We start from the raw sequence: 25442 nt of genomic DNA on the forward strand, positions 1-25442 counted from the left end.
CCAGCAAACAGGTCCTTTGCTGGTGGCTGGAGAAGCACTGACCTCCAGTATTCGGGCTGCTGGCCCTGCGTGTGCTCATCTACTTCGTGGTTGGCGTGGGCCCCCTCATGCAACGGTGAGAAGGGCCAGAACTGTGCTGCTCAGGTCTGATGGCTCCATTCTTGAAAGTGGAGACAATCATTTTTTTTTTTTTGCTGTGGGGAAGATCAGCCCTGAGCTAACATCCACGCCAATCCTCCTCTTTTTGCTGAGGAAGACTGGCCCTGAGCTAACATCCGTGCCCATCTTCCTCCACTTTATGTGGGACGCCACCACAGCATGGCCTGACAAGCAGCGTGTCAGTGTGAGCCCGGGATCTGAAGCCGGGCCGCCAGCAGCGGAGCGCGAGCACTTAACCGCTACGCCACGGGGCCGGCCCCAGCAATCATTAATAATATTGTGCTAAGGGGTGTCTCCTGGGGTCCCATGGGCAGCCGGTGTGCAGTCACCCTGGGCATTCTCGTCTTACTGCAGCCTGCCCTGTCCAGGGTCCGTGAGCCCTTTACATATAGAGACGTCGTGTGGAGGACCCAGTGCAGCAGTCGAGCAGGGCTGCTGGCCCTGTCTGATTGGGTGCAAGGGGAGGTTCCAGAGTTGTCCCTGGTCCCCTGGGGTGCCAGTGCTCACAGCCGGGCCTGGGACCCAGACTCTCGTGCTTTTCATTGTCGTATGCTGCTGTTTGTTTTGCTGACCTGCGTTTTTGTTTCTACTGTTTTAAACTTCAGTAACTTGGATAAAGAGGGAGTGCGTGCCTATTACAAGGGTAGGCAACACACGGGAGAGGATTAGCGAATCCTTGTATGCAAATCAGGGTCCAGAAAGGCCTCGGGAGGCCGGAAGGATGAGCCAAGATAAACAGGATGAAGTTTGTGTAACTGCTTCGATTGAGTCATGCATTAAAATTGTGCCCATGGCTTCCAGGGAGGGGCAGAGAACATCCACACAAGATCAGTCACTGAACCTCTTTTCGGGATGCCGTTTACTACACCTGTGCGCCTGATATTTATGAGGGTCTTGTGAGGAATTTTTCGTGTGTCTTAGTACCAGTAACAGCTCCCTTACTCCCCGAGGGCTGGCTAAGGACTGTTTGGGGGCTAATGAACTTTGTGGCTGCTCACACTGTTCTTGGCGTTGGCTGCTGGGTGCTTGGGGCCAGACTTGCCTCCTGCCTCTGGCATCCGCTCGGTAATCTTGTTCTTTTTCTGACCTTGTTTTCCTTTTCTCTTTTTCCCTAATTCCTTAAATGATTTCATCCATTGTTTTTTATGTATTTTTTTGGATGCTGTCTCTTAACTACTTGTGAGAGAAAGAAGATAGGGATGAAAACAAATAAAAATAAACCTGTCCTTGTGTATAAAAATTCTGTAATTTCTAGCCATAGCCCCTGTTTCTTCAAATCTTCTCAGTAAAGATTGAATTTAGTTACATTATATTTTTAAAATCAGCTGCATAAGTACCAGGTTTTGGGGGGAGATGTTGATTAAAAGCGATTCTTTTGGTCAAGTTTCACGGGCATAGGTTGAACTGGACTCCATACAGTGAAGCACGGGGTGATTGCCAGAAAGGCCTGATCAGTCACTCTGCTGTTTCCTAAGAGAACAGAGCTCAGATCAAGGGAGGTGATGCCCAGGTCTGTTTCTCTTTCCTGAAGGCTGGTGGAAGGATACGCGAGTCCTGCTCAGAGACCAAGGGTGTTATTACTCCCAGCACGGCAGCCAGCATGAGCTTCCTGTTCACATTGGTTCCCCGGGTCTCCGCGTCCTCATGAGTGTTCTAGAGGCCCGGCTGCACGGAGGAGACGAGCACTGAGCCTGGGGGAGCACCACTTTTAGGGGGAGCTGTGGGCAGACCTGCTCCTGGACTGGAGGAGACATTACCTCATCCTTCAAGGCTGCTCACTGCAAACTCCACTCTGAGGAATGGCCTGGACAGAGGGGTCAGGGCCTTGCATTCTTAGCATTGCTGGCAGGAACAGGCAGGGTGAGGGCTGACTGCCGGTCTCTCTCGATAGGCGGGGTCTGGTCCGCCTGATATCTGTGCTGGTCAGACGTGCCTGGGAGACCACTGCCATGTGGGCACCGTATTTCATGGTGGACAAAGTGAAGTCAGCCTGTCGGCAGGGGATTGGAATGGGCTCCATATGGTTAGTCAGGTAAAGAAAAGCATGGAAAGCATGATGTGTACACCTGCCTCAAGCTCAGATCCCCCTGGGCCACAGGACTGTCTCTTGTGCTGTCTGACTTCCCCCGGACCCCGATCACCACTTTCTTCCTCTGAACTCCAGGCTCGGCCTCCAGGTTCCTTCCCCTTGTTGGCGGCACCACCACTCAGCTCCCCGAGCCGGGAGCCTGGGCCACCCTGGTGGCTCTGTCCCTGGCTGTCATTGCTCACGGTGCCTGTCCTTAACCTTCTCTCTGCTCGTTTGCCCCCCCCGCCCCCCCACTCTGGGGTGTTCGCTCTTGTCTGGACCCTGCAATCGCTGTTTTGTCTCCAGGCTTGTGTTTTTCACCTCTTCCTCCACATCACCCCAGAGTAGTTTCTCAGACAAACACCTGCTCATGCCATCGGTCTGCTCAAACCCGTTGTCACGTCTCCACTATAGGAAGAAGTCGGAGCCCCTTCCGCTGGCCACCTGAGACCTCACTAGTGGCGGGGTAGAGTGCCGTGTTGGGAGCAGAGAAGAAAGAGCTAGCGGAGGGTCCGATTCTCTGCAGCGTGGCACTGGGCAGGTTTCTGTAGGTCGGGCTTGCGATGCGTCTGGGGTGTGAGGGTAACGTTTTTACAGAAGTGACCGGCATTTATTAAGCGCCAGATGTCAACTGTTGTCACCTGCGGTTATCCTTCGACCCAGCAATGCCACCTCTAGGAATGCGTTCCATAACACATTAGCAAGAACATACGGAAAGCTAGCCATTGCGTACAACTTAACAACAGCACAGACTGGGGGAAACTGAGTCCCCCAGTGAGGGGCCAGTGGTGAGTGCTCATAGGGGTCCTTCGGCAGCCGTCCGGGGGAGGCAGGCACGTGCACATACCGCCTTGGGTGCGCTCTAGAATTCGCTCACGAAAACAAGCAAATTACGGGAGCATGTGCATAGCACACTGTCTTTTGTGTAAGGAAGGGAAGGAAACAGACGCACAGACATACTTGCTTGTATTTTCAGAAAGAAACCGTGGAAGGATGGGTCAGAACAATCACAGGGCAACCCGGGGAGGTGGGAGGAGCTGGGGTTGGGAGTCTCTGAATGCATCTTGTTCAGTAGTTTTGCCTTTGGAACAATTTAAATGTTGGAGAAAATGGAAACAAAAGTTAAGGCTGGTTAGTGAGGCACCGTGCTTGGCCAAGTGGAAGCACGCATAGCTTCCCCGAAGAGGCCCCTCTCACCCCTGTGCCTGTACTGGGCTGGGCAGGGGCCTCTCTGAATCAACTTCTTTGCCTGTGTAGCTCATGAGGAGCTGCACCCTCCCTGCAGGCTGCATCCCGGGTCATGGGGAGCTGAGCCCTCCCAGCACGCTGCATCCTGACTAATGGGGGGCCGTGCCCTCCCTGCAGGCTGCATCCCGAGTCATGGGGGGCCGCGCGTTCCCTGCAAGCGGCATCTTGGTCATGGGGGCCTGTGCAGTTTGCCTCCTGCACTCAGCCCACTCACCCCCAGCTCTCCTAGAGGGACTGTCTCTGGCAGGCAGATCTAGTTTGGAGTAAACTGGAACATTCTGATTCAGAAGCAGGTAGAGTCCCCAGCCCTGGGACGTGTGTGGATGTAGTAAGTGTGGCCTGGTGGGCAGTGCCCGGGTGACATCTGGGTTATGTTGTGGTGCTTGCTGTTGCATTTCCCGTAACTTTTGCTTATTTTTATTTGGTCCTTTCTAGTCCCTGTGTGTGTTATCTCATTAAATCCTCAGAATGCAGCGATGAGTAATCAAATGATGGTTGATTTTCCAAGAAATGTCATTATGGAGGCAGAGTGGGCCTCAGTGTCCCCTTCTCTCTTGAGTATCTCCTGCCCAGTCGTAGCCTGTGAGAAGACGAAGGGTCTGCAGTGAAGCAGAGGGGAGTGGTCTGCGGTGAGGAGAGGAGGGTCTGTGGTGAGTGGGGGAGGTGTCTGTGGTGAGGGGAGGAGGGTCCTGTGGTGAGGGGAGGAGGGTCTGCAGTGAAGCAGAGAGGAGTGGTCTGCGGTGAGGGGAAGAGGGGTCTGCGGTGAGGGGAGGAGGGTCTGTGGTGAGTGGGGGAGGTGTCTGTGGTGAGGGGAGGAGGGTCCTCTGGTGAGGGAGGAGGGTCTGCGCTGAGGGGAGGAGGGTCTGCGGTGAGTGGAGGAGGGTCTGCGCTGAGGGGAGGAGGGTCTGCGCTGAGGGGAGGAGGGTCTGCGCTGAGGGGAGGAGGGTCTGCGCTGAGGGGAGGAGGGGTCTGTGGTGAGAGGGGAGGGGTCTGCCCCTTGTGCTTGGAGTAGAGGAACCACCATGGGGGAGGGAGAGAGGAGGAAGGACCCACAAGTGTCCAAGGTTCAGATAAACCTCCACTGCTGGCCTGTATCCTGGCTCTGCCTTCAAATGTGTGCGAGATTCCAGGACCCTCCAATGCTGACCCCTTAGGCCTAAATGGACTTCAGCCAGGTTTCTGTAACCGACCACCAGGCGTGTCCTGGGTGATAATTTTTTGAGATCGCTAAAATCCTGGCTGTCGTGGGGTTCAGGGAGCCTTAGGAGCTGGAGCCGGGTGACACCGGGAGGCCAGAGGGACAGGAGTGGGCTGGCGTAAGGACAGTCAGGGTGCGGGACAGGGACCCCCCTTCCTCAAGGGACAGCTGACGTCAGGCAAATGTGCCTTTTGGCAGTGCAGGGCCCCAGCACTGTGAATCAGCTTTTCTGTGGCCGAATTCAGCCCCGAGGTGCTTTGCTGATTGTGTGGTCAAGATTTTAAACCTGTTCCAACAAGTTTGTTAAGAAATTCATTGAGGGACCGGCCCATGGCTTGGCGGTTAAGTGCGTGCGCTCCACTACTCACAGCCCTGGTTCGGATCCCGGGCGCAGACCAACTCACTGCTTGCCTGGCCATGTTGAGGTGGCGTCCCACAAACAGCAACTAGAAGGATGTGCAACTATGACATACAACTATCTACTGGGGCTTTGGGGAGAAAAAGGGGAAAAAAAAAAGGAGGAGGATTGGCAATAGATGTTAGCTTAGGGCTTGTCTTCCTTACCAAAAAAAAAAAAAAAGAACCAAAAAAAGAAACTCATTAATAAAGGTGCATTTCAGAGTTCTCCTTTGCAGTTACAGAGTAAACATCCCTGAACAGATGATCTCAGTTTTGCCCAGACCGTAGGCACTGCCATTGGTGCAAAGCCTGCTGCACATTCTTCCTTTCCTGCAAGTCTGCCTGCAGTTTATAGCCAAGGCTCACTGCCCCTGTGATCATAGTCACAGGAACAAGTGGAAAAGGGTATGTGCTCCTGACACGACTTCTGGGCCTGGCCCTGGAGGGCAGGTCCAGTTACCTGAGCTAGTGTGGTGCCTGGGTGGGAGTTAACTGGGTGAGGAGTACAGAAGGGAGCCTTCTAGTGGGGGGGCAGCATGTGCCAAGGGCCCCTGCAGCAGGGACGGAGGTGGGAGTGTTGACCTGAAGCATCGGGAGGAGAGATGGGCCCCGTGGGAAGTGTCTGTGCCCCTAATCAGGAGTCTTGTCTTTGTGTAGGAGCAGGGGGCAGTCCTGGGCTGCTGTTAGACCCAAGGGTGACGTCAGGTTTGCAGACACGGCCAGGCCTCTCGAGGGTCAGAGCGGAGGAGGCAGGCCTGGCCGAGTGTCGGTAGTGGTGGGATGGAGGAGGTGGGGGAGATGCAGGAGACAGAGGCGCCACAGTGTGACAGGTGTTTTTGGCAGAGAGAGAGGCCTGGTGATGCATTGGATTCGAGAGATGAAGGGGGCATGACGGACAATGAGGTGAAGCTCTTGGCTCCCATGCCGGGATGGTTGATGGTGCCTGCATTAGCCTAGTTGAAGTCAGGAGAAAATGTGGTTTGTGGGGGAAATTGTGTATTGAAGATGTGTGCAGGCCATGTGTGTGCCTCGGGCGTCTCCTCTGATGTCTTCAGTTCTCTGTGCTCAGCAAACAGGGAAATTCACACCGGAGACTTGCCAGGTCATTTAAAGACGTTTTGTTTTTAAAGCAGTCGTAGTAAGATGGAGCAGAATGTGAGATGCATGGACATTTTTAACGTAAAATGCTGGGTTTCAGGAAACAATAGCCCCTGATAGGTTGATTAGAGGCACTGCACTGGGTGATGAGGTGACCCCCCCACCCCCCATCAAGCAGAGCTGGGTAAGTCAGGATTCCGGCCCCCCGACTCCCCGTCCTCTGGACAGAGGAGGAAGCAGTGGGCTGGGTCACACAGCTCCTTCCATCTGCTGGGCCCCTCCATAGGATGGTGCTCTCTGTCTCAGAGCAGAATTTAGCATTTTTAATTTTGAGTGGAAAGAAGGGTGTAGCTAGATAAACTGCTAATCACCTGAGTTTAACTTTTACACGTTAGAATAGGAATAGGCTGTAGTTTCCTCTCCTCTAAGAATCCGCAAGATGAGATTTAAGTTTAAGAATTGTAACATCCACCTAAGAGTTGGGTTATTTTTATACTTTTGGGCAATTTCTTATCATTGTTGTGCTTTGAAATTATGGAATCTTCTAGTGTGAAAAAAACCAATTTAACTTTTTCTGTCGGATTTTCTGCACCATAGAACAAATGACTTTCCTTTTTCTTATAGCAAACCTGAAAAACCAGTAATTTCAGTGAGAAAAATGCACTGCATCGTCCTCCAGCACTCCAGTGAACAGGCCCACAGGAGAGGTGCTGGGCTTCCCTGTTTAGGCCTCAAGGAGACGAGGGCGCTTGGGGTTTTATTGTCTCTTCAAAGCTTCCTTGACAGCCTTCCTCACGTAGGAGGTTTTGAACTTGCTGAGTGGACGGTTAAGTGCGTCCCGCAGGTGCCGACGAGGCAGCGTACAGCAGGCATCTGCGGGGTTGTTTGGTGAGGTCCCGCTGAACCTCAGGGCTGAGTGCTCACTCTGGAAGCCTTCTCCTTTCTCCGCTCTAGGAACTCAGCTTCCCTCCACACTCCAGCCCCTCCTCTGGGTCTGCTTCCTCAGCTCTCTCCCTCTTCCTCTCTGCCCTGAAGGTTGACCTTCTTCAGAAGCTCCCTGGGGCTGCCCTGCCCTCTCCTGTCCCCTCCTCTGCACAGTCTCTGTAGAGGGCTTCCCAGGTCTGAGGCTGTAAGTGTCAGCTCTGTGCCAACAACCTGTACCTTCATCCTGACATGCTGGGCTTTTCCTCTGAGCACCAGACCTACCTGCCTACTTGGCACCTTCCCCTGGAGGTCTCACTCGTGTCTCGGGTTGGGTGCCCTGAACTGAACTGGTGACCCTCCAGCAGCCTCCAGCCCTCCTGTCTGGGTGAATGGCTCACGCATTGGCCAGTAGTCGAAGGACGTCGCCCCTGAGTCCTTCTTTCCGTCACGGCACACAGCCAGTCCACCAGCGACCCTGGTGCCTCTTCCCCAAAACACATCGCCAGCCCCGCCACCTTCTCCAGCCACTGCCCTGGTGCAGGCCTGAAGGTCGTCTGTGTGTTTCCGTTTCACAGGTACTGGCTTAGTGCTGCTCAGTTAGCATTTGCTAAATACATAAGTGAATGAAATTATTGTCTTAATCATTGGCTGTAAAGAATTAAATGTGGCACATAAGACTGTGCATCAAAAGACATCTTAGTAGATATTAAAAGTAAATTGATGGGTTTATGTGTGCATTCCTCCTGTGTTAGAACAGCACTATTGTTAACACGAGAAACACAAGCTTTCAGTATTCTTTTAGTGTCTGAAAGGCATGCATTGGTACAGAAAATGGAAGTCATTTAATTACAGCCAAATATTAATGAAAAACCCTAAGGTCGGGTTTTTAGAATGCTGTTTTTCAAAATCTACAACAACCATAAACCTCTGATATTCTGCACTTTCAGTAGGAATTGACGGGGGAGGTATGCTGGAGATTCAGCATTCCCAGTGGCTGGAGAGCTGGTGAAGACATTCTAGGGTGCATGCCTTTTTTTTTGTTTGTTTTTTTGTGAGGAGGACCAGCCCTGAGCTAACATCCAATGCCAATCCTCCTCTTTTTTTTTTGCTGAGGAAGACTGGCCCTGGGCTAACATCCGTGCCCATCTTTCTCCACTTTATATGGGACGCCGCCACAGCATGGCTTAACAAGCCGTGCGTCCTTGCACGCTCAGGATCTGAACCGGCAAACCCTGGGCTGCTTGTGCCACCGGGCCAGCCCCCAGAGTACATGCCTTTTGAGGGGGTGTTGCATCTGTTATAACGCTAATTTTTAAAGTCAATAAAGTAAACATTCTTTGCATGTTTTCTCTCTGAAGTAGAAAACTTTCAGAGCCTTTAGGTTTGTATTGTGGTTGCTCTCGCCGCGGCACAGAAGGCTTATCAAAGAACCACAAAATCAGTGTTCATCAATATGTGACTTATGTAAGGAATATTCATGCTGAAATTATACAAATTAATGAGGAACATAAAAAGGAGGATAGCTCTGCAGTTAGCCTGAAGATAACTTTTTTTAATTAATTAATTAATTAATTTATTTATTTCCCTCAAAGCCCCAGTAGATAGTTGTATGTCATAGCTGCACATCCTTCTAGTTGCTGCATGTGGGACGCGGCCTCAGCACGGCTGGAGAAGCAGTGCATCGGGGTGCGCCCGGGGTTCTGAACCCAGGCCGCCAGCAGCGGAGCGCGCACACTTAACCACTAAGCCACTTAACCACTAAGCCACGGGGCCGGCCCCTGAAGATAACTTTTAACATTGTGATCCAAATGTGATCAGAATTCTTATGTAACATGTAAAGATGCCCAAATACTTCTCAAAAATCCAGGCTAGTAATAAAAATCCATAGAGAATAATGACAATTCACCTCTGAAATGTGTTATTTGTAGAGAAATATTTGCAAGTAGCATCCTGGCTCTTGATAGTTAGAAACATAGCCCCAAAATACAAAACAGACTCGAGAAAGAAGAAAATCATAGTATCACAAAGTAACTTTTGTTGAGTTTTGATGCTCTGATATGGTCAGACTTTTCAGTCTATAATCGAAATACTTTTGGTTCTCACACCAAACAGGATATACTGTGTAAGTTTGAATTGGTTGACAAATCATTCTTAGATTTTTTTTATTTATTTAAAGATGAATTGAAACATGTATCACTTTGGTAAATAGGAAAAAGTCAAGATACTCTTGTTTTAGAAATTAGCATTATTGAAGATTATGGTTAAGATGAACTTTATAATACAGTCTAATGATTGCACCTTTTCTTCTCATAGTAACTCTTGATGATTAAATTAAACGTCATGGAGTGGTCTGGACTTCGTCTGTCACTGTGAAAGGGGATCCAAAGGCACAGAGCCCTCGAGGGGATAAGATTAGCACTTGAATCTCCAATTGTTTTGTAGTTTTTTTTGTTTGTTTTTTAAGATTTTATTTATTTATTTTTCCCCCAGCGCCCCAATAGATAGTTGTATGTCATAGCTGCACATCCTTCTAGTTGCTGTATGTGGGACGCGGCCTCAGCATGGCCAGAGAAGCGGTGCGTCGGTGTGCGCCTGGGATCTGAAACCCGGGCCGCCAGCAGCGGAGCGCTCGCACTTAACCGCTAAGCCACGGGGCTGGCCCTGTTTTGTAGTTCTGAACTGGGGTTGTTCTATGGTCTGTGATGAATTGTGAGTCTGGTATTGGATATAAACCTGTACTTTGATGCTTCATCCCCAACACCTCAGTTCTTCCCAGGTTTTTGTTCTTGTTTTCTTCTGGTAGGTTTTTGGGTTCCATCAAGATTTTGCAATTATGGAAACATTAAAACGAAACGAAACGAAACAAAATCACCCTGAAACTTGTTGCCGTATAAGCTTAGAGTCTGCTAGCCTTTTCAATATAAAGTATAAATGGACCCGAGTTCTGTTTTTGAGAATCTGACGTGAAAGATTCCTGTTTCCTTTGTGGCGGTTACTCCGGTCTGTCCTCTGCACTGAGAGGGCTTGTCCTGGCTTCATGCTTCCTTGAGGAGGTCGGAAGAAGTAGCATTTTGAAGAACTCTTGAATGTGTGTGCTGCAGGGAGGGAGGCATCTGCTGAATTCCTCCAGCAGGAGTGGAAATACCTTCTTGAAGGCCTCCACTGGGAGCAGTTTGGTGCCAAGAGAAGAGCTCTGGGCTGCTTCTGAGTTCATTTCTAGTTCTGCTACTTACGGAGCGGGTGACTTTAGGCAAATTAACTGATTTTTCTTAGTTTTTGAATTCTTGTTTGCCACATTTAGGGATTTCTTCCAACATGATTCCAGTTCTCCCTCCCAAAACCAGCCATCTTTACCACGCCGTAACTTGTCCCTGCCAGCACCCCCACCATGTGTCACTTCTGTAGCCAGATAAAGTTGAAGTTGCCTGAGAAGTTCACCACAGTCTTGCCTAAAATCGTAATTTCTAGGAGCCCTTGAGTGACTTCCTGTCCTACACTGAGATTCTCCAAGTATAGAAACTGCTTAATTCAGAGATTGTCACCTAATGCGTACTTAATATGCTCAGTGAATGAATCAGTGAGATTCTTTGGGACTCTGTAGATGACGGTCCCCATAGATGTTCACAGAGAGCTTTTACGGTGTGTGGAGCACTTTTCACACGTGTGAGCTCTTATCCCTCGGTCTCTGTGTACACGGGGTATTGTTACTACCACGGATTTGACGGTTCAAGCGCCTGCACTTTAGGAAGGATGGGCACTGCTCCAGCTCACGCAGGAAGGGGTGCAGAGCTGTACTGGGCGTCTTCTGGGGTTTCACTCTTGGCTTCAGTGGAAAGTTTACAGTGGCCCTCTTGATGTCAGCTCTCACTGTCATGTGTGTTCAGCTTCCTGGAGTGATTACTCCACTTGTGGTTTCCCAGAGCTTTCTAGAATCTATCTCCATTCCCTCGTTATGCCGATTTCATGGAGGAATTTCCAAAAATTCATTGTTTGTTGGGAGAAGTGGTCCTGAAGGGCAGCTGGCAGATGACCAGAGGGCCTGGTCACGAGCAAGCAGGTGTAGGTAAGGGCCGCCTGGCCATGTTGCCCACCGTACCGAGTCCTGGAGCCCCCTGGCCCAGTGCAGAGGGGGCTTCACCATGGGAGTGGGGGCAGCAGGGACAAGCTGAGGGAGTGTTTCTGAAATGCTCGTTAATTTTAAAGTTTAGGACAGTTTTTTTCCTTTTAGGATTGTTTGTGGAAGCAGTTATTGTGATTGTCAAAAGAACAATTCTCCTAGTAAAATAACTGAGCCACCTAGGTGTGTAATGTAGGTAATGAATGACCCCATGGTCATGTTCTGTAGGGTTACATACATTGTCGGCCCAGGCATGTGTAGACAGTCATTTAAAAGTTAAAAAAGAGGGGAAGTTCAACCACACACTTGGTTTTAACTGCTTTTTAGTTGGAGAGCTCAGTTTGTTGCATTTAATATAAGCTTTATGTCAGCAGTGACACACAGGCTCAGAGTCAGAAGTGGAGGAAGCAGAGAGGGGACGAGCAGACGCCTGCTGAGTGTGTGTGCTTGTGTGTGTGTGCATGCATGCACGCATATCCACACACAGAGACAGAAGCACACACTTATAAATATGCGTGCAGTCACACGCGCACACATTATTGGAGAGCAGTGGTTTCAAGCTTCACCTTGCTTCTCTGGAAGGATTATTAAAATGCACATCACCAGACCCCGCCCCAGAGTCTCTCATTCTGTAGATTTGGGGCAGGACCCAGAATTTGCTTTTCTAACAAGTTCCTGGTGATGCTGCTGATGAGAGGACTTCACTGAGAAGCCAACCCTGCTTAGGAGAATCGTCACCATTACTAAATTAATAAAGCCCTCCTGATTCTCCCTACAGAGCGGGAATTAATTCAAGGAGAAAAGCAGCCCCTGCGATTTGTGGTTAGGACCTAGAATGTGGGGCTCATATTTGACATGACTGTTGGTTTCCTGACCATCTATTGGGGTCACACAGGCCCTTACTTTCTGCTCTTCTGTTGCCCCGGAGGATGACGGTCCCTGAAGAGCCCGCAGGTGCATGTAAACAGAGTGTGTAAACGTCTTCCCTCTTCCGATTGGATCATTTCTAATATTTGCTTTCAAGCTCACTCCCTTTTTTGTCTGGAGTATTCAATATGTTGTTAATTCCATGCACTGAGTATTTCATTTCAGTTATTGTGTTTTTAGTTCTAGAATTTCAGTTTGGCTCTTTTTTAACTTTTTAATTTCTCTGCCAAGATTCACCTTTGTTGGAAAGGGGACCTTCTCTTTTACCCTCTCTTAGCTGGGTAAGCGTGCCATCTTTTTCTGGTTGTGTGGCTAAGAAATTGGGGAATTGATCTGACTGCTTGAATATGGATTGTGAAATATTCCCCCTTAACCTAGACCAGCGTTGTGCAGTAGAAGTCTAATATGACCACATGGGTAATTTTAAATTTTCTAGCAGTTTCATTAAAAATTAGAAAGATATAGATGAATTTTATTAAGACTTTATTTAACTCTATATACCAAATATACTCATATTTCAACATGTAATCAACATACAAGCTTATTACGTAATGATATATTTAAATTCCATTTTTCATACGAGGTCGTTGAGATCTGTTGTGCATCTTCCACCGGCCCCACATCTTGATTAGGACTGGCGACCCTGCAGGCGCTCGGAGCCAGGTGTGCGGGGCTGCTGTGTCTGGGGCACCTCCCTCTCCATCACTCCCAGAGTTTGGCAGCACCCATTTCAGACCTGGGAATAGGTTTTGCCACATCACGGAGGTTGGTTTGTAGCGCTGTCTGCAGCCTGCTCAGGTCGAATTCTAAGTTGCCAAATCCTTCGTCGTTGGTTTGCTTTCCAGTTTCCAAATTGTTTTTGCCATCGTCTCCCCTCTGTCACTTGAGTATGGATTTGTAGAGAACAGGAGCCAGAAGCCGTGTGTGTTCAAGCCACGGTCTTTACTCTGGATTCGAAACTTGATTTCTTGACTAGATAATGTCCCGATTGGTATCTGCTGTGTGTAGTGTGTGTCACGGCATTCCAGAAGGTTTTCTCTGGTGTTTGCTCCGGGCTCATCTGTTCAGATTCTCTGAAACCCCATGCTGCACGTGAGGTCAGAGAGCTTCTTCCAGTCATTTGGGTTCATGGTGCAGCCTAGCTGGCCAGAGTTCTTTCCTTGTTAACTGATCCACATTTCACACGTTAGAAATCTACATCCACTGCCCCTCCTTCAATGACCCTGATTTTCCACACCTCTCCAAGTGGAACCACTTGCAATATTCTGAATATGAATATAAATTAAATTCTCATTTGCTTAAAAACAGACGTGTCAGTGCAGGGGGAGGAGTGTTCTGGGGAGAGCATGGAAGGCACAGAATCATCAAAGAGAGTGAACCCAGGTGAGGGCTCATGGGGGCAAGCTCTGGGCAGATGGTGACTGGCTGCTTGGGTGGGCAGAAGGGAAAATGACCTCCCCTACCCGAAAACTTAACCCAAAGCAAGGAAGCAAATGACAGAATGTACCACATTTCACTTGCTGACTCTACGCCAAACACAACTAATTTTAGTGACTCAAACAAATACTTTTTCAGAAACCTCTGATTGTACCATAAACTAGAACCAATTCTATAAATTATTTACAATTACTAAATTGTCTCAAAATAATCAGATTCCTGAAAAGATTATGAACAGTTTTAAAAGAGCTCAATAGGGGCCGGCCGGTGGCGTAGCTGTTAAGTGCACGCTGTCCGCTGCGGCGGCCTCGGGATCACAGATTTGGATCCTGGGCACGCACCGACGCACGTCTTGTCAAGCCATGCTGTGGCAGCGTCCCATATAAAGTAGAGGAAGATGGGCCCAGATGTTAGCCCAGGGCCAATCTTCCTCAGCAAAAAGAGGAGGATTGACATCAGATGTTAGCTCAGGGCTAATTTTCCTCACAAAAAAAAAAAAAAACAAGCTCAATAAATGTCATAAGAGAAACATCCATTCATGATTTGGACCAAATGTTGCCCAGAATCCCTGTATTAGTTTCCACAACAAAGCATCACACACTGGGGGCTTAAACAGAAATGTATTGTCTCTCAGTTCTAGAAGCTGGAAGTCCGAGATCAAGGGGTCAGCAGGGTTGGCCCCTTCTGAGGCTGTGAGGGAAAGTCTGTTCCAGGCGTCTCCCACAGTCTCTGGTGGTTTTCGGCAATCCTTGGCATTTCTTGTTTTTTGGCAGAATAACTCCAGACTTCACAAGGTTTCTCCCTGTGTGCCTGTACACAAATTTCTCCTTTTTCTACGCACACCAATCCTGTTGGATTAGGACCCACCCTGATGACCTCATTTAACTTGAGCACCTCTATAAAGACTTATCTCCCAATAAGGTCACATTGGGAGGCGCTGGGAGTAGGACTTCACCATGTGAATTTGGGGGACACAGTTCCACCCGTAATAATCCCTGCTGGACTAGTTTAGAAGGAGTTGGACCTGTGAGTAAGGAATTTTCATTTTTATAAGACTTTTAAAAAGTAAGTGGTCTTTCTGTTTATTTTTTCATTCACTTTCATGCTTGTTAAATTAATAGATTTTAATTCAAGTTGTGAGAGGATAAAAACAGACATCTTTGCACACCTCTGTCCCTGAACTCATGGCCCCCAGGGTCAGAGCACCCCCCCCCCCGCCCCCGCCCCGGCCCGTGTGGCTACACCACAAGCATCCATGTGCTTCTCCTGCACTGGGCCAGCTGGCGGCTCTGTCTCTGGGTCGATTCTGTCCTGCTCCCTGGTCTCTACTAGGCTGGCTGTTCAGGTCCTTCCTCTGTCCCTGAAAAAATAAATAACTGGTCTACCAGTGCACCATTTAACTCTATTTTAAACACCTGTTTAGAAATGTTAGGTTACAATCCATACATTAGTTATCCTTATTTTCCCAATTCGCATGCTGAGTAAGCTTAGTGGTTTTGAGACATTCAGTCTAAACTTCCTCATTGAGAAAACGTGATAGATAGGTAGCTGATGAACAACTGAATTCCGGGGCCTGAAGTTACGGGCAGGAGCTCTGAAGTGTCTACATAATTGCTCGGCAGGTGGGACTCACCTCCTGAATAGATGCAGGTGATCCTGTGTTTATTATCTGTTACGACTTACTGACATTTTCTAGTGGGTTGGCAGAAGACGGATGGATAAGTCGTTAGAGTAATTATTGTTACTATGTAACAATAAAGTAATTATTGTTACAGATTTCTATAATGTGATATCATTGGTCTGTCTTTCAGATAAATATTCGTGCTAGCCTCAGCAAAGAGATTATTCATCTAGGAATAAACTTTGAGATTTAATTTCTTAAATACCTTATCACTGTTTTGAAACTGGATATTTAAAAATGACACAGAACTAGTGACGACTGCAGATCTCTCTATAAATGCATTTCTTGTTTCTTCACAGGGACCTTCGCTTTAATAGAATCAGAGAGATCCAGCCTGGAGCGTTCAGGAGGCTGAGAAACTTGAATACGTTGTAAGTCCAAACGTTCTATTGGGAACCAGGAGAAAAAAAATAGAGAAGTCATTGCACTGTTACCTGTGGGTGCCTCTCAAATACTGTGGTCAATCCCGATTATCCACAGTCGGTGGCATGAACGGGCAAAGTAAAGGTGGAACCTGAGAAAAGCGAGTGCAGATTAGAACGGATCCCTATGGATCCTGTGCTTGGTGGCCGTTCTGGTGTTGTCCCCATCTGTCTGTCTGACATGCCTGAACCCCCGTCGTATGTGTGTGTGATCCAGACCATCGGCCATGTGCTCCCCTTCTCTTCATGTGAGTGACTCAGCCCCTTGTTGGGCTGAGTTCGGTCAGCCGTGCTGGTCTCTCATGGGAGGGTTGAGGGGACGGTACTTCTCCTGAACTGGCGTGGACTCAGGAGGGGTTGGAGGGCCACCCAGTTGTGACCCAGTGTTTAGACCTCAAGACTGGACGAAGGGAACAGGCCTGACCAACTGAGTGGTTCTGCAGTAGACCCCAGCTGCTTTAGAATATACTGAGCACAGTGGGAGGCTGGTTTCTCTGGCTCTTCTACACCAGGACAAAGACTCTTGTATGCAGGGGACTATGCAGGGCAATGGGATCAGGGGCCTGGAGGGCTAGACCACCTGTGGCTCTGCACACCGGTTCCTTCCCATTGGCTAGAGGACTTACCTTCAGTGACACATCTGGCTAGACACCCTGTGCTTCCTTGATGGCCTTCCAGTGGGGCACAGTCCTGACTAAAGTAGAAAATCTGACAGCAGGATGAAGGCAGATATTCCTGTCTCCTATACAGATATTGTATAGGAGAGAGGAAACTATTTCTCTCTTGTATACAAAGGTGAGACAGTGTGGGGTGACATGGACATTCATTTCTTGAGAAAACTTATAATCACGAGATTAAACTCGGAAGATGCTATTTGTGTTAATTTAGCATTTAGTGAATGGCGATATTAAGGTCTGTAGCTTAATCATTTTATGACTTTCTCCAAGGCTATAGGAATGTGTTTTCATAACACAATTCAGAAGTGTTGTTGTTGCTGTTTTAATTCTTATTGAAACTTACTTTTGTAGACTTCTCAACAATAATCAGATCAAGAGCATACCTGGGGGATCGTTTGAAGACTTGGAGAATTTAAAATATCTGTAAGTCAGTGATCATCTCTTTACCCCAAAAGCTTATGTTATCTGTATTTGGACTATTTAATCATTGAGCTAAATTTTGTACTGTTGATGAATTATTATAAATACATCCATTTAAAGAGGTTTTGTTTTCAGAAGGTGAGTGAAATTTTGGCTGGGGTTTTTGAAATGAGTTATCGTCAGTATAAAGAGCTGCATAAGTGATTTTTAGTGTTTAGCTACTAAGCCTTAAGTAAATCAGGTTGAATAAAATTAAAAGCCATAGCCTCTGAAAAATCGTTCTAGGACTAATAATGACACTTCTTGATATGGAAGCTGCCATTATGTTCAGTTGCCAGTGTGAACAGCTGACAGATGTTTCCTGAGAGAGAAGCTTTCAGAACAGTTTTGAGTTGCCTTTGCAGCTGTGGGCAAAATGTAAGCTGTAAATTACAAATCCCTTTGGAATGTCACCAATTCCTGCTAATTTTCTCTGTTTTCCTCCAAGTGATTTCACCTCTTCGTATGTTTATGCAGTTAAGTTTTATTTTACTTTTAAAATTGATTTAATTAATTTATTGGCATTTAAAAGATCTGCTTGTCGAAGTCAGGTTTGCAGTTTAGAAGACGCCCTTCAGGAAAGTGCTGGTTTGATATCTTCACGGCACTTATTTTAAAATTGGGAAGCGTTAAGAAAAACGCTCCGATTACATTCCTGGTTCTAGACAGATTAGAAGTCTGTGTCATGTGCTTTCAGCAAATTATTCTTACTTTTGGAACTTAGATAACTTTTTAACTAGAACCATTTTAATGAGGGATTTATATCAGTGATTTTTATTGAAAATTTATGTTATATGTGAACCTGAACATCTTTAAGTTATATTGATTTTTAAAACAAAGTCATATTGTCAGTATTGATGTGTGTTTTGAAATCTAACCACAGAATTAACTTTAATTCTGTGTATTGAAATGTGTTTTCCTCAATGAAGATATATATTTGAAAGTGTTATGTATAAACATTTTTTCCGTCGCTTTTGGCATAGTATGTTGATTTTTAATTCTATAAGAACGTTACTAAGCTTTGTTATACATTTTTAAACTGAGGGACAGGCCTTATATTTAGTCTTTGAGTTTTATTTTTTTGTTTGCTTTATTATTTTTATTAATTTTAAGTGCTGTGCGAGTTCCAGAAGAAAGCTTTCGATTTCTTGGACGGCAGATCCGTTAACCGCCAGCCAGCAGCCATAGTGTGTGTGTGTGTGTGTGTGTGTGTGTGTGTGTGTGTTTGCTTTGCTTTTTCTTTTATATTTTGCTTTTGGTATGAATCACCTAAGAGCAACTTAGTACTCTGCGAGTATATTTAATGTGAGGGAGTTTGGGATACCTTGTTTTTCACTTGAGACAATCATCTCTTTTAACTATTGTTTGTAAACCTTGTGTGCTGACCAGCTTGCTCTCAAGGCATCGGTGCTCCAGCCTTTTTCCTCTCTCCCACCCGAACATATCCCTGATGCCCACTGGCAGCGGGTACCACAGGCCCCTGGAACCGGCCGAGCAGTGGTCAGCAGTAAAGAAAGGGATGGACTGTGATGAGAAAAGTACCGAGAAGCAGCGGGGGAGCTGGGACGGGGAAGACCCTGGGACACCTCAGCCAGCTGTTCAGGCTCCCCAGACCCCTCCTCCGATTCCCTCACACCTCAGTGGGAGAGGACATTCTGACAAGCACTGATTTAGGAGACTGTGCAATAGTATAATTTAAGTGTTTAAGAGCTCTTCTGTAGTTTATTGATTTTATCAGTCTTATATATTTGGTCAGTGCCAAAAGTATATCCTTAGAAATTGAATATTCCTTATCTGCTGGAACCTCAATTACTTCTGGTAAGGCATAAACCTTCCTCTTAGTTAATATTTCCTAATGATGAAATTAACATGAGATAGAACTCATATTCAAAGGGTCATTTCTGTGATGAGGTAGAGAATTATTTGCAATTTATTATTAGAAGATGACCAGTACCCAGTTATTCTTATGAAAACAAATTAAGTCCCAATGTCTTTATTGGCATGCATTCATATATATTAGTTTGGCTCAGTTGCTTTGCATATTCTTTACAAGGATTCCTTTACTTTCATTTTTTTTGAACGCCTGCATAGTGATGTTCCTAGCGATGTTTGGTTTTTGTTTTGTTTTGTTTTTAAGAAATGGACACAGAAACCTCCATTCAGGCTTACCTTCTATAGGAATAATAATATCAGTAATAACTCACACCTGAACAGTAGTTACCATGTGCTGGGCTATATTCTGAAGCTTTATGTATATTTATTTAGCTTCAGTCAGCCAGTCCTGGTGGTCTAGTGGTTAAGATTCGGCACTCTCACCACCGTGGCCCCGGTTCGCTTCTCAGTCAGGGAACCACACCACCTGTCTGTCGGTTGTCATACTGTGGCAGCCGTATGCTGCTGTGATGCTGAAAGCTATGCCACTGGTATTTCAAATACCAGCAGGGTGACCCATGGTGGACGGGTTTCAGCGGAGCTGACAGACTAGGAAGAAGCACCTGGCCACCCACTTCCGAAAAAATTGGCCATGAAAACCCTATGAATAGCAGCAGAGCATCGTTTGATACAGCGCTGGAAGGCAAGAGGATGGCAGAAAACACCAGGCAAGGTTCCCTCTGCTGTGCACAGTGTCACTAGGAGTCAGAATGGACTCAATGCCACTAACAACAACAGATTTAATTCCAGTGATCCTATAAGGTACTGCTGTTCTCTCCATTTCACATGGGAAGAAACGGAGGCAGAGGAAGGTTAATGTCTTATTCGAGACCACACCGTGAGTGGCAGTTCAAGGATCCCAGCCCACACACCCTGGCGAAGTAACTACTGTGCCAGGCCTCCGTTGTGGGCACTGGGCTGTGGGTTCTGGGGAAATTCTGGCTGGTCTGTGTCACAGCTCTTTGTGAGGCCATCTCAGCGAACTTGCACAGGGGAGAAGTGAGAACCACTCGGATGGATTGCAGTAATTAGAGACAGCAGAGCAGTCCTGCTAAACTGGGCCCTGAGCCCTGCGCCAAACATTGTTAGTTAAAGTGCAATAAAACGCTTCGTCCTTCTGTAAACGAAGCCTGCAGTATTACAAGCGTTGAGACAAAAAATGTTGTTTATTTGGTGGAATACAGCTAGGTGAAAACCATGCTGCTGAGTAACTAATGTGAAGAGAAGCTTCAGCTTAAACAAAATGTAGGAGGGGTGAGGATTTCGATTTGTCCCTTTGCCTGTATCAGTGATGGAGAAACGCCGGGGCTCATGTCTCTGCGTCTGAGTGTGGAAATCATGTGTTTACCACCACGTTCCTGAGGTTCACCAGGATCTGCTGCTGTAGAGATGTGTTAGGAGAGGCATGGTGCTGAGGACAAGTCTTGTTCCAGACAGACGGGTAGATCCAACATGCATGGTTTGTGGTTCTTGTTGGAATTTTCAAATTTTTTTGTGAAAGTCTTCATCCTTGATAAATTCGTTCAGGAGTTGGCTGACTTTTCTGTAAAGGATGGAGCTGTACGTATTTGAGGTTTCACAGGCCATACAGTCTTTGTCATGACTACTCAACTCTGCCACGGAGCACAAAATGGGCCGTAGACGATACTAAAAGAGTGGACGTGGCCGCGTGCCAACAAAACTTTACCTATGGACACTGAAATTTGAATTTCGTATGATTTTTATGTCACCAAATATTATTTTTCTTTTGAAATTTTCAAACATTTTTAAAAAATGTAAAAACCATTCTTAGCTCGCAGGTCATACAAAAACAGGCAGCAGGCCGGTTGTATGATTCTTCTGACATGCCCTTGTTGCTTCCGTTTTATAAGAGTGGGGTTCTGGGCAGGTGAGAGTCATTCAGGACACATGTAGTCTTTGTATTGTCTGCTTTTCAAATTGCTTCTGGATATTTTAAAACTGTATCAGTTATAGAATCTTATAATCAATGCATATCACATGTTTGCGGGGAAGGATGAGCTGTCAACAACTCATGAGCCACACTCCAAGAATCTGTGTGTCACACAGCCGAGGTGTGACCACTCCCAGTTTGGGGATTTTCCTTTGAGAGAGGGAAGGGGAGCCCCCGTGGGAGGGACTGTACTTACGGTGTAAATGTTTCTTTTGTATTCTCATGCAATCATTAATTTTAAAACTGTCTCCATGTGTCCACATAGTTCTCCTTCTCTGAACATAGTTCTCTTCGTCTGAAGTTGTGCCTCTAGTGTGCACTAATCCCCCCATGTTTCTTGTTTCAGCTATTTGTACAAGAATGAGATCCAGTCAATTGACAGGCAAGCCTTTAAGGGACTCTCCTCCCTAGAACAACTGTAAGTGTCCCTCTCCCCACCTTTAGGGTCTCGGGTATCACCAGCCCTGTGCCTCCCGTAGGAAAAGTGGACTAAGTGTCTGTTTGCACGATGCATGTTTGCACTAAGGGGGCGTAGGGAGCATGTGCATGCGAATGGAAGAGCCGTAACTGACTGGTTATTCATCTGTCTTTGGACTCCCGTCCATCCGGTAGGAGATGTTTACTGGTTTCCACTGTGCACCATACGCTGCACCCCGCATTCCTGATGCAGAGAACAGTGAGGCTGAGGACTCTTGTCTCTAGGGTGCTCGCAGTTTAAGGGGGAGACAGGCTTGCAAACATATTTGAGCACTTAAAGATCTTTTGGGGAGAAGAACCCAGGGCAGTGTGGGACAAGGAGGCGGTCTTCATCATACACCATTTCCTGTTTGTGAATCTGCACACATCCAGTTTACTTTCTTCTTTTGTGATGTCATTATTTTGGAGAAAATCAACTGTTTTCCATGTGTTTCTAGTTGGTGTATGTGAGATGTTTCTTTGGCCGCATATAAAGTCCTACTTTGCTATGAAGTCAGCGTGTCCACTTTTAAGTAGAATTTTTGGTAAAAGCAGTGTTTTTCTGGTTTCTTTGCTTGGCCAGCCACCTTTCAGTCAGTGAACTGAACCAATTCCCGAGGGGCTTCAAGTTGGCACACGATTTTACTCACATGGATAGAAAACAGCTGTTTGCTGTAACGCAGAGTGACATCCTTCTGCTGCAGCTGTTGGTGTGTTTTCATGTTTTGTTGGTTGTCTGGGCACAGAAATATCTCCAGAGACCTTAAGGCAGAGCTGGAGAGAGGGCTTACCCTGAAACCAAGTGCTTTAGAAGCACACACAATACTCATGTTTCTAAATAAGTGTTTATTCAAGCGAGAACTACTTTCCTGAGCTGATTGTGCATGGCAGGGAGTGTATTGGGAAAAAGTTGTGTCTAAGACGTTGTATAATCTCTGCTTTAGAGGGAAGGAAACAGAAAGAGTTCAGATCATCACAGAAACACATGGAAAATCTGGAAAACATCCAGATGGAGAGAGAGTTTACAAGGGAACAAGTCCTTGCGTCCAACACGCTTCTAATGGAACGGGGGTGATAAGATAATCGTTGCAGACAGCTGTAAAATGCTGGCTGTGGTTTACATGCACTAAGAAGATGAGAACTAGGTGATGCTCATCGAGCTGTATGAGGGGTGAGTCGAGTGATTTTTAGGGAAGAAAGAGGCACAGTCCAGGGAGTAACGAGGACAGGAGAGGAATGGCGCCATGGAGCACTGAGTAGGATTTTCTGACTAAACGTTTTGACGGTTGTGGGAGGGCAGCCTGAGTCAGGCTGCCTCCAGACTCCAGGGTTAGAAGGTTAGGTGTCCTGCTGCTGAGACTTCTCCTTCACTCAGGTAGCATCGCTGAAGTGCCAAAGAGACAATTAGGACTAGGTCCTACCCTCAGGGAGGGCACTGGTGGGGAGGAGATGAGCATGTCCACCACGAACTCAGGCAGATGCTGTCCCTGGCGTGTGTGCAGAGTCTACGGGTCTCTGCTAACTCCGTTCCCATCCCGTGGAGGCTCCTCCAGACCCAACCCCTGCAGACACGGGCTCTCCCAGCCAGAGGGGAGACTGGAAGGCATGACCCCTCTGGAGCCCCGTCGGGGGTTGGGGAGACAAGGAGTCCTCCGCTGTCTGCTGAGCCCCTCTGCTCTGGCGGGCATCAAAAGGTAAACTGAGGCATATAAAAATTTTAAGAGTTTATTTGAGCAAAAAGCGATTTGAATGGGGCGGCGCCAACCCACAAGTGGTTAGGAGCCTCCCTGACAGGATGGGAGAGACTTCTAGAGAGAAGTTGCGGAAGCACAGAAAGGGGATCCCTGATTGTCCATGGCATACGCTGGGTTGGCTGTGTGATGGGTCGTCCTTGGGTCTGAATTTCATTACCTTGAGGCATTTCCAGGTTCAGATTTGGGCTTGTTGATGTGGGCGCCAGGGCGTTGGAGCCCCTCAGTTTAGTGGTCTCCACGTTTGATTAATTCAACTTGGGCCCCGTGGGAGGCTGTGGTCCTGTGTCAGCACACGTGCGTGGCCAGAGTCAGGGAATGTGGGTTAGAACTGGGGCCTCACTTCCTGTCTTTGGTCCGTGGTTTTCTCCACTGTTGGGTGGGTGGCTGGCACCCCCAGCTGCCAGGGGCTGCAGCTGCTCTAGGAGTCTGTGAACCCCTGACGGTCAGTTTTCCTGGCACCATATAAGGCAAGGCGCCTGCATCCCACCTGGAGGGCCTTCTTCCTGGCCAGCCTGCCCTGTGGCTGCTGTGTGTGGATTGTTAAACAGCCTCTGCATGGGGACTGGCACATCCCGCTCTTCTTCCTCATTGGCTTCTCCCAGGACTCCCACCCTCCCCGCCCTGCTGAGCAAGTCCGTTCCGTGCGCCTGTGTCCCCAGTGGCCCGAGTCCCCAGGGCTGCTCCTCAGTGGCTGTTGGAGCTTCTTGTTCGCTTCTTTCTCCTTTGGGCACCGTCCTGTGTCGCCATCGATTGGGGATTTCCTTCTTTTCCTGCTCCCGTTCATGCCGCTCTCACAGTTCCCACTCATGGATGGAGGGCGATAGGCACAGACCTGTCCCCTTGAGGCGGCAGGAGGGCAGGTAGCAGAGAGTGACATGGCTCTGAGCTCGGCAGGGAGGCCTGAGCTCTGCAGCCTTGCAGCCCATCCGTTCCCCCACCTTCTCAGAGACTCGGGATCACTCTGTGGTCCTGGTGAGCTGGCCCAGGGCCAGATCCGCATATGGACGGGACAGGGATGCAGGCAGTTGAAGTTTGGTGACCTTGAAGTTACAGTAATTTCAAACATTAGTGAAAGTCTCTGACTGATGGCGGGTGAGTTTTGAGAAAGCTCTCTTTGGTGTGGGTTCACAATGAGACCTGTAACCTTGATGCTGTGACTGTCACTCCTGTGGGTCCTGCGTCTTGTGAAGAAGCTGATGTTTGAAATGTGTCGGGGTGGGTGCCTGCGTGGAGACCTCGCCTCCGATGTGTGGGTGGAGGGCTCACTCACCCACTCAGCTGGGAGGTGACATAGAGCATTGTAGGCAACGGAAAAACCCACCAATTTTCAAAGTGAAAAAAGCAGTATTCAGGAAAATTAGAAGAAATTGGTCATGCCAAAAATGTGTAAATTATGGGAAGTAGGGAGACATCTTAAATGGAGAGAAGCGTAAGCTCCGGATGGTCTGTATAACTGAAGGACGTTGGAGGAAGTGCGCTACCCACTTAGTCCAGGGCCGTTTCTTTCGTGGTGTCTGTAGTTGTTGCTGTAGCTGACAGTACGCTCAACGTCAAGTTAAGGTGCAAGTCGATCCCCCTCCTAAATTCCTATGTAAGTTAAAAGATTTGAATGAAGGTATTCATGTACCTGTATATGTGCCATAATTAAGATTATGTTGGTTTTTCTTCTAGAAAGGTCCATATATTTTGAAAGTGAATCAACGAGGTGGAGCAGTCGTGGTTTTTCCCTCCGGGTGTGAAGGAAAGGCCTGCATGCGTCTGACCCACAGTTATCGTCGTCCAGCCAATTATTTGGAAGTCTGGGCCCAAGATAGAGTTGTGTTTAATCTTCCTATTTGATTGTTTCATTCGTTTTCCACACAATGTAGGAAATCTGGAGAGTTATCTGTTGACACTGAATTTGGAATGACTTAGAAAAGAAACTTTCAAGCAGAAAATCTAGACCTGTAAAAAGTAATTAAAGTTGTTTTTTTCTTTTTTCTTTTTTTTACTTCTTTAGATACCTGCACTTTAATCAGATAGAAACGTTGGACCCAGAGTCATTTCAGCATTTGCCAAAACTCGAAAGGCTGTAAGTCGACCTTCCGCCTTCACCTGCAGGGTGGAACTCTGGGCTCTGCCCATTTGCTGTAACCACATTCAGGCCGCTCTCTGTTCACACACCTGGAAACTGTCTCGGTGAAGAATCTCTGCTCCTTGTCTAACGAGTCAGAAGCAGGACTTCTAATTTTCTCTTTTTTGGGAATAGTGATAAAATAGAAAAAAAATTCTAGTTCTTTTCTGGACTAATAATCTTGTTCTTAGATTCATTTGTATGAAGTAAATGCAATCACTGAGAAATTTTCTTAAAAGCTGATTTATTCGACAGCATACACTCTTTTCTATGCATCTAAGAAGTATTTTAAAAAGTTGTTTTGTTGTGTTATCTCTTTCAACAGATTTTTGCATAACAACCGAATTACACATTTGGTTCCAGGAACGTTTAATCACTTGGAGTCCATGAAGAGATTGTAAGTATGGGACTCTCTGTGCTGT

The 25442-nt window shown here is 47.3% G+C and overlaps 1 protein-coding gene across 2 annotated transcripts in view; it reads left to right on the forward strand.

The window, feature by feature from the left end:
- The window catches only part of PXDN (peroxidasin), an 88159-nt gene that overhangs the window by 26085 nt on the left and 36632 nt on the right, over positions 1-25442 (forward strand). Inside the window, exons 2-6 of one of the 2 annotated variants that reach the window (XM_058551870.1) lie at positions 15556-15627; positions 16707-16778; positions 21044-21115; positions 24907-24978; positions 25346-25417. In XM_058551870.1, the coding sequence (XP_058407853.1) occupies positions 15556-15627; positions 16707-16778; positions 21044-21115; positions 24907-24978; positions 25346-25417 (360 nt within the window). The remainder of the gene's footprint in view (positions 1-15555; positions 15628-16706; positions 16779-21043; positions 21116-24906; positions 24979-25345; positions 25418-25442) is intronic. The other variant, XM_058551869.1, reaches the window with a different exon arrangement.

Source organism: Diceros bicornis, chromosome 12 (genome assembly GCF_020826845.1).
Source record: "Diceros bicornis minor isolate mBicDic1 chromosome 12, mDicBic1.mat.cur, whole genome shotgun sequence".
NCBI classification, from domain to species: Eukaryota; Metazoa; Chordata; class Mammalia; order Perissodactyla; family Rhinocerotidae; genus Diceros; species Diceros bicornis.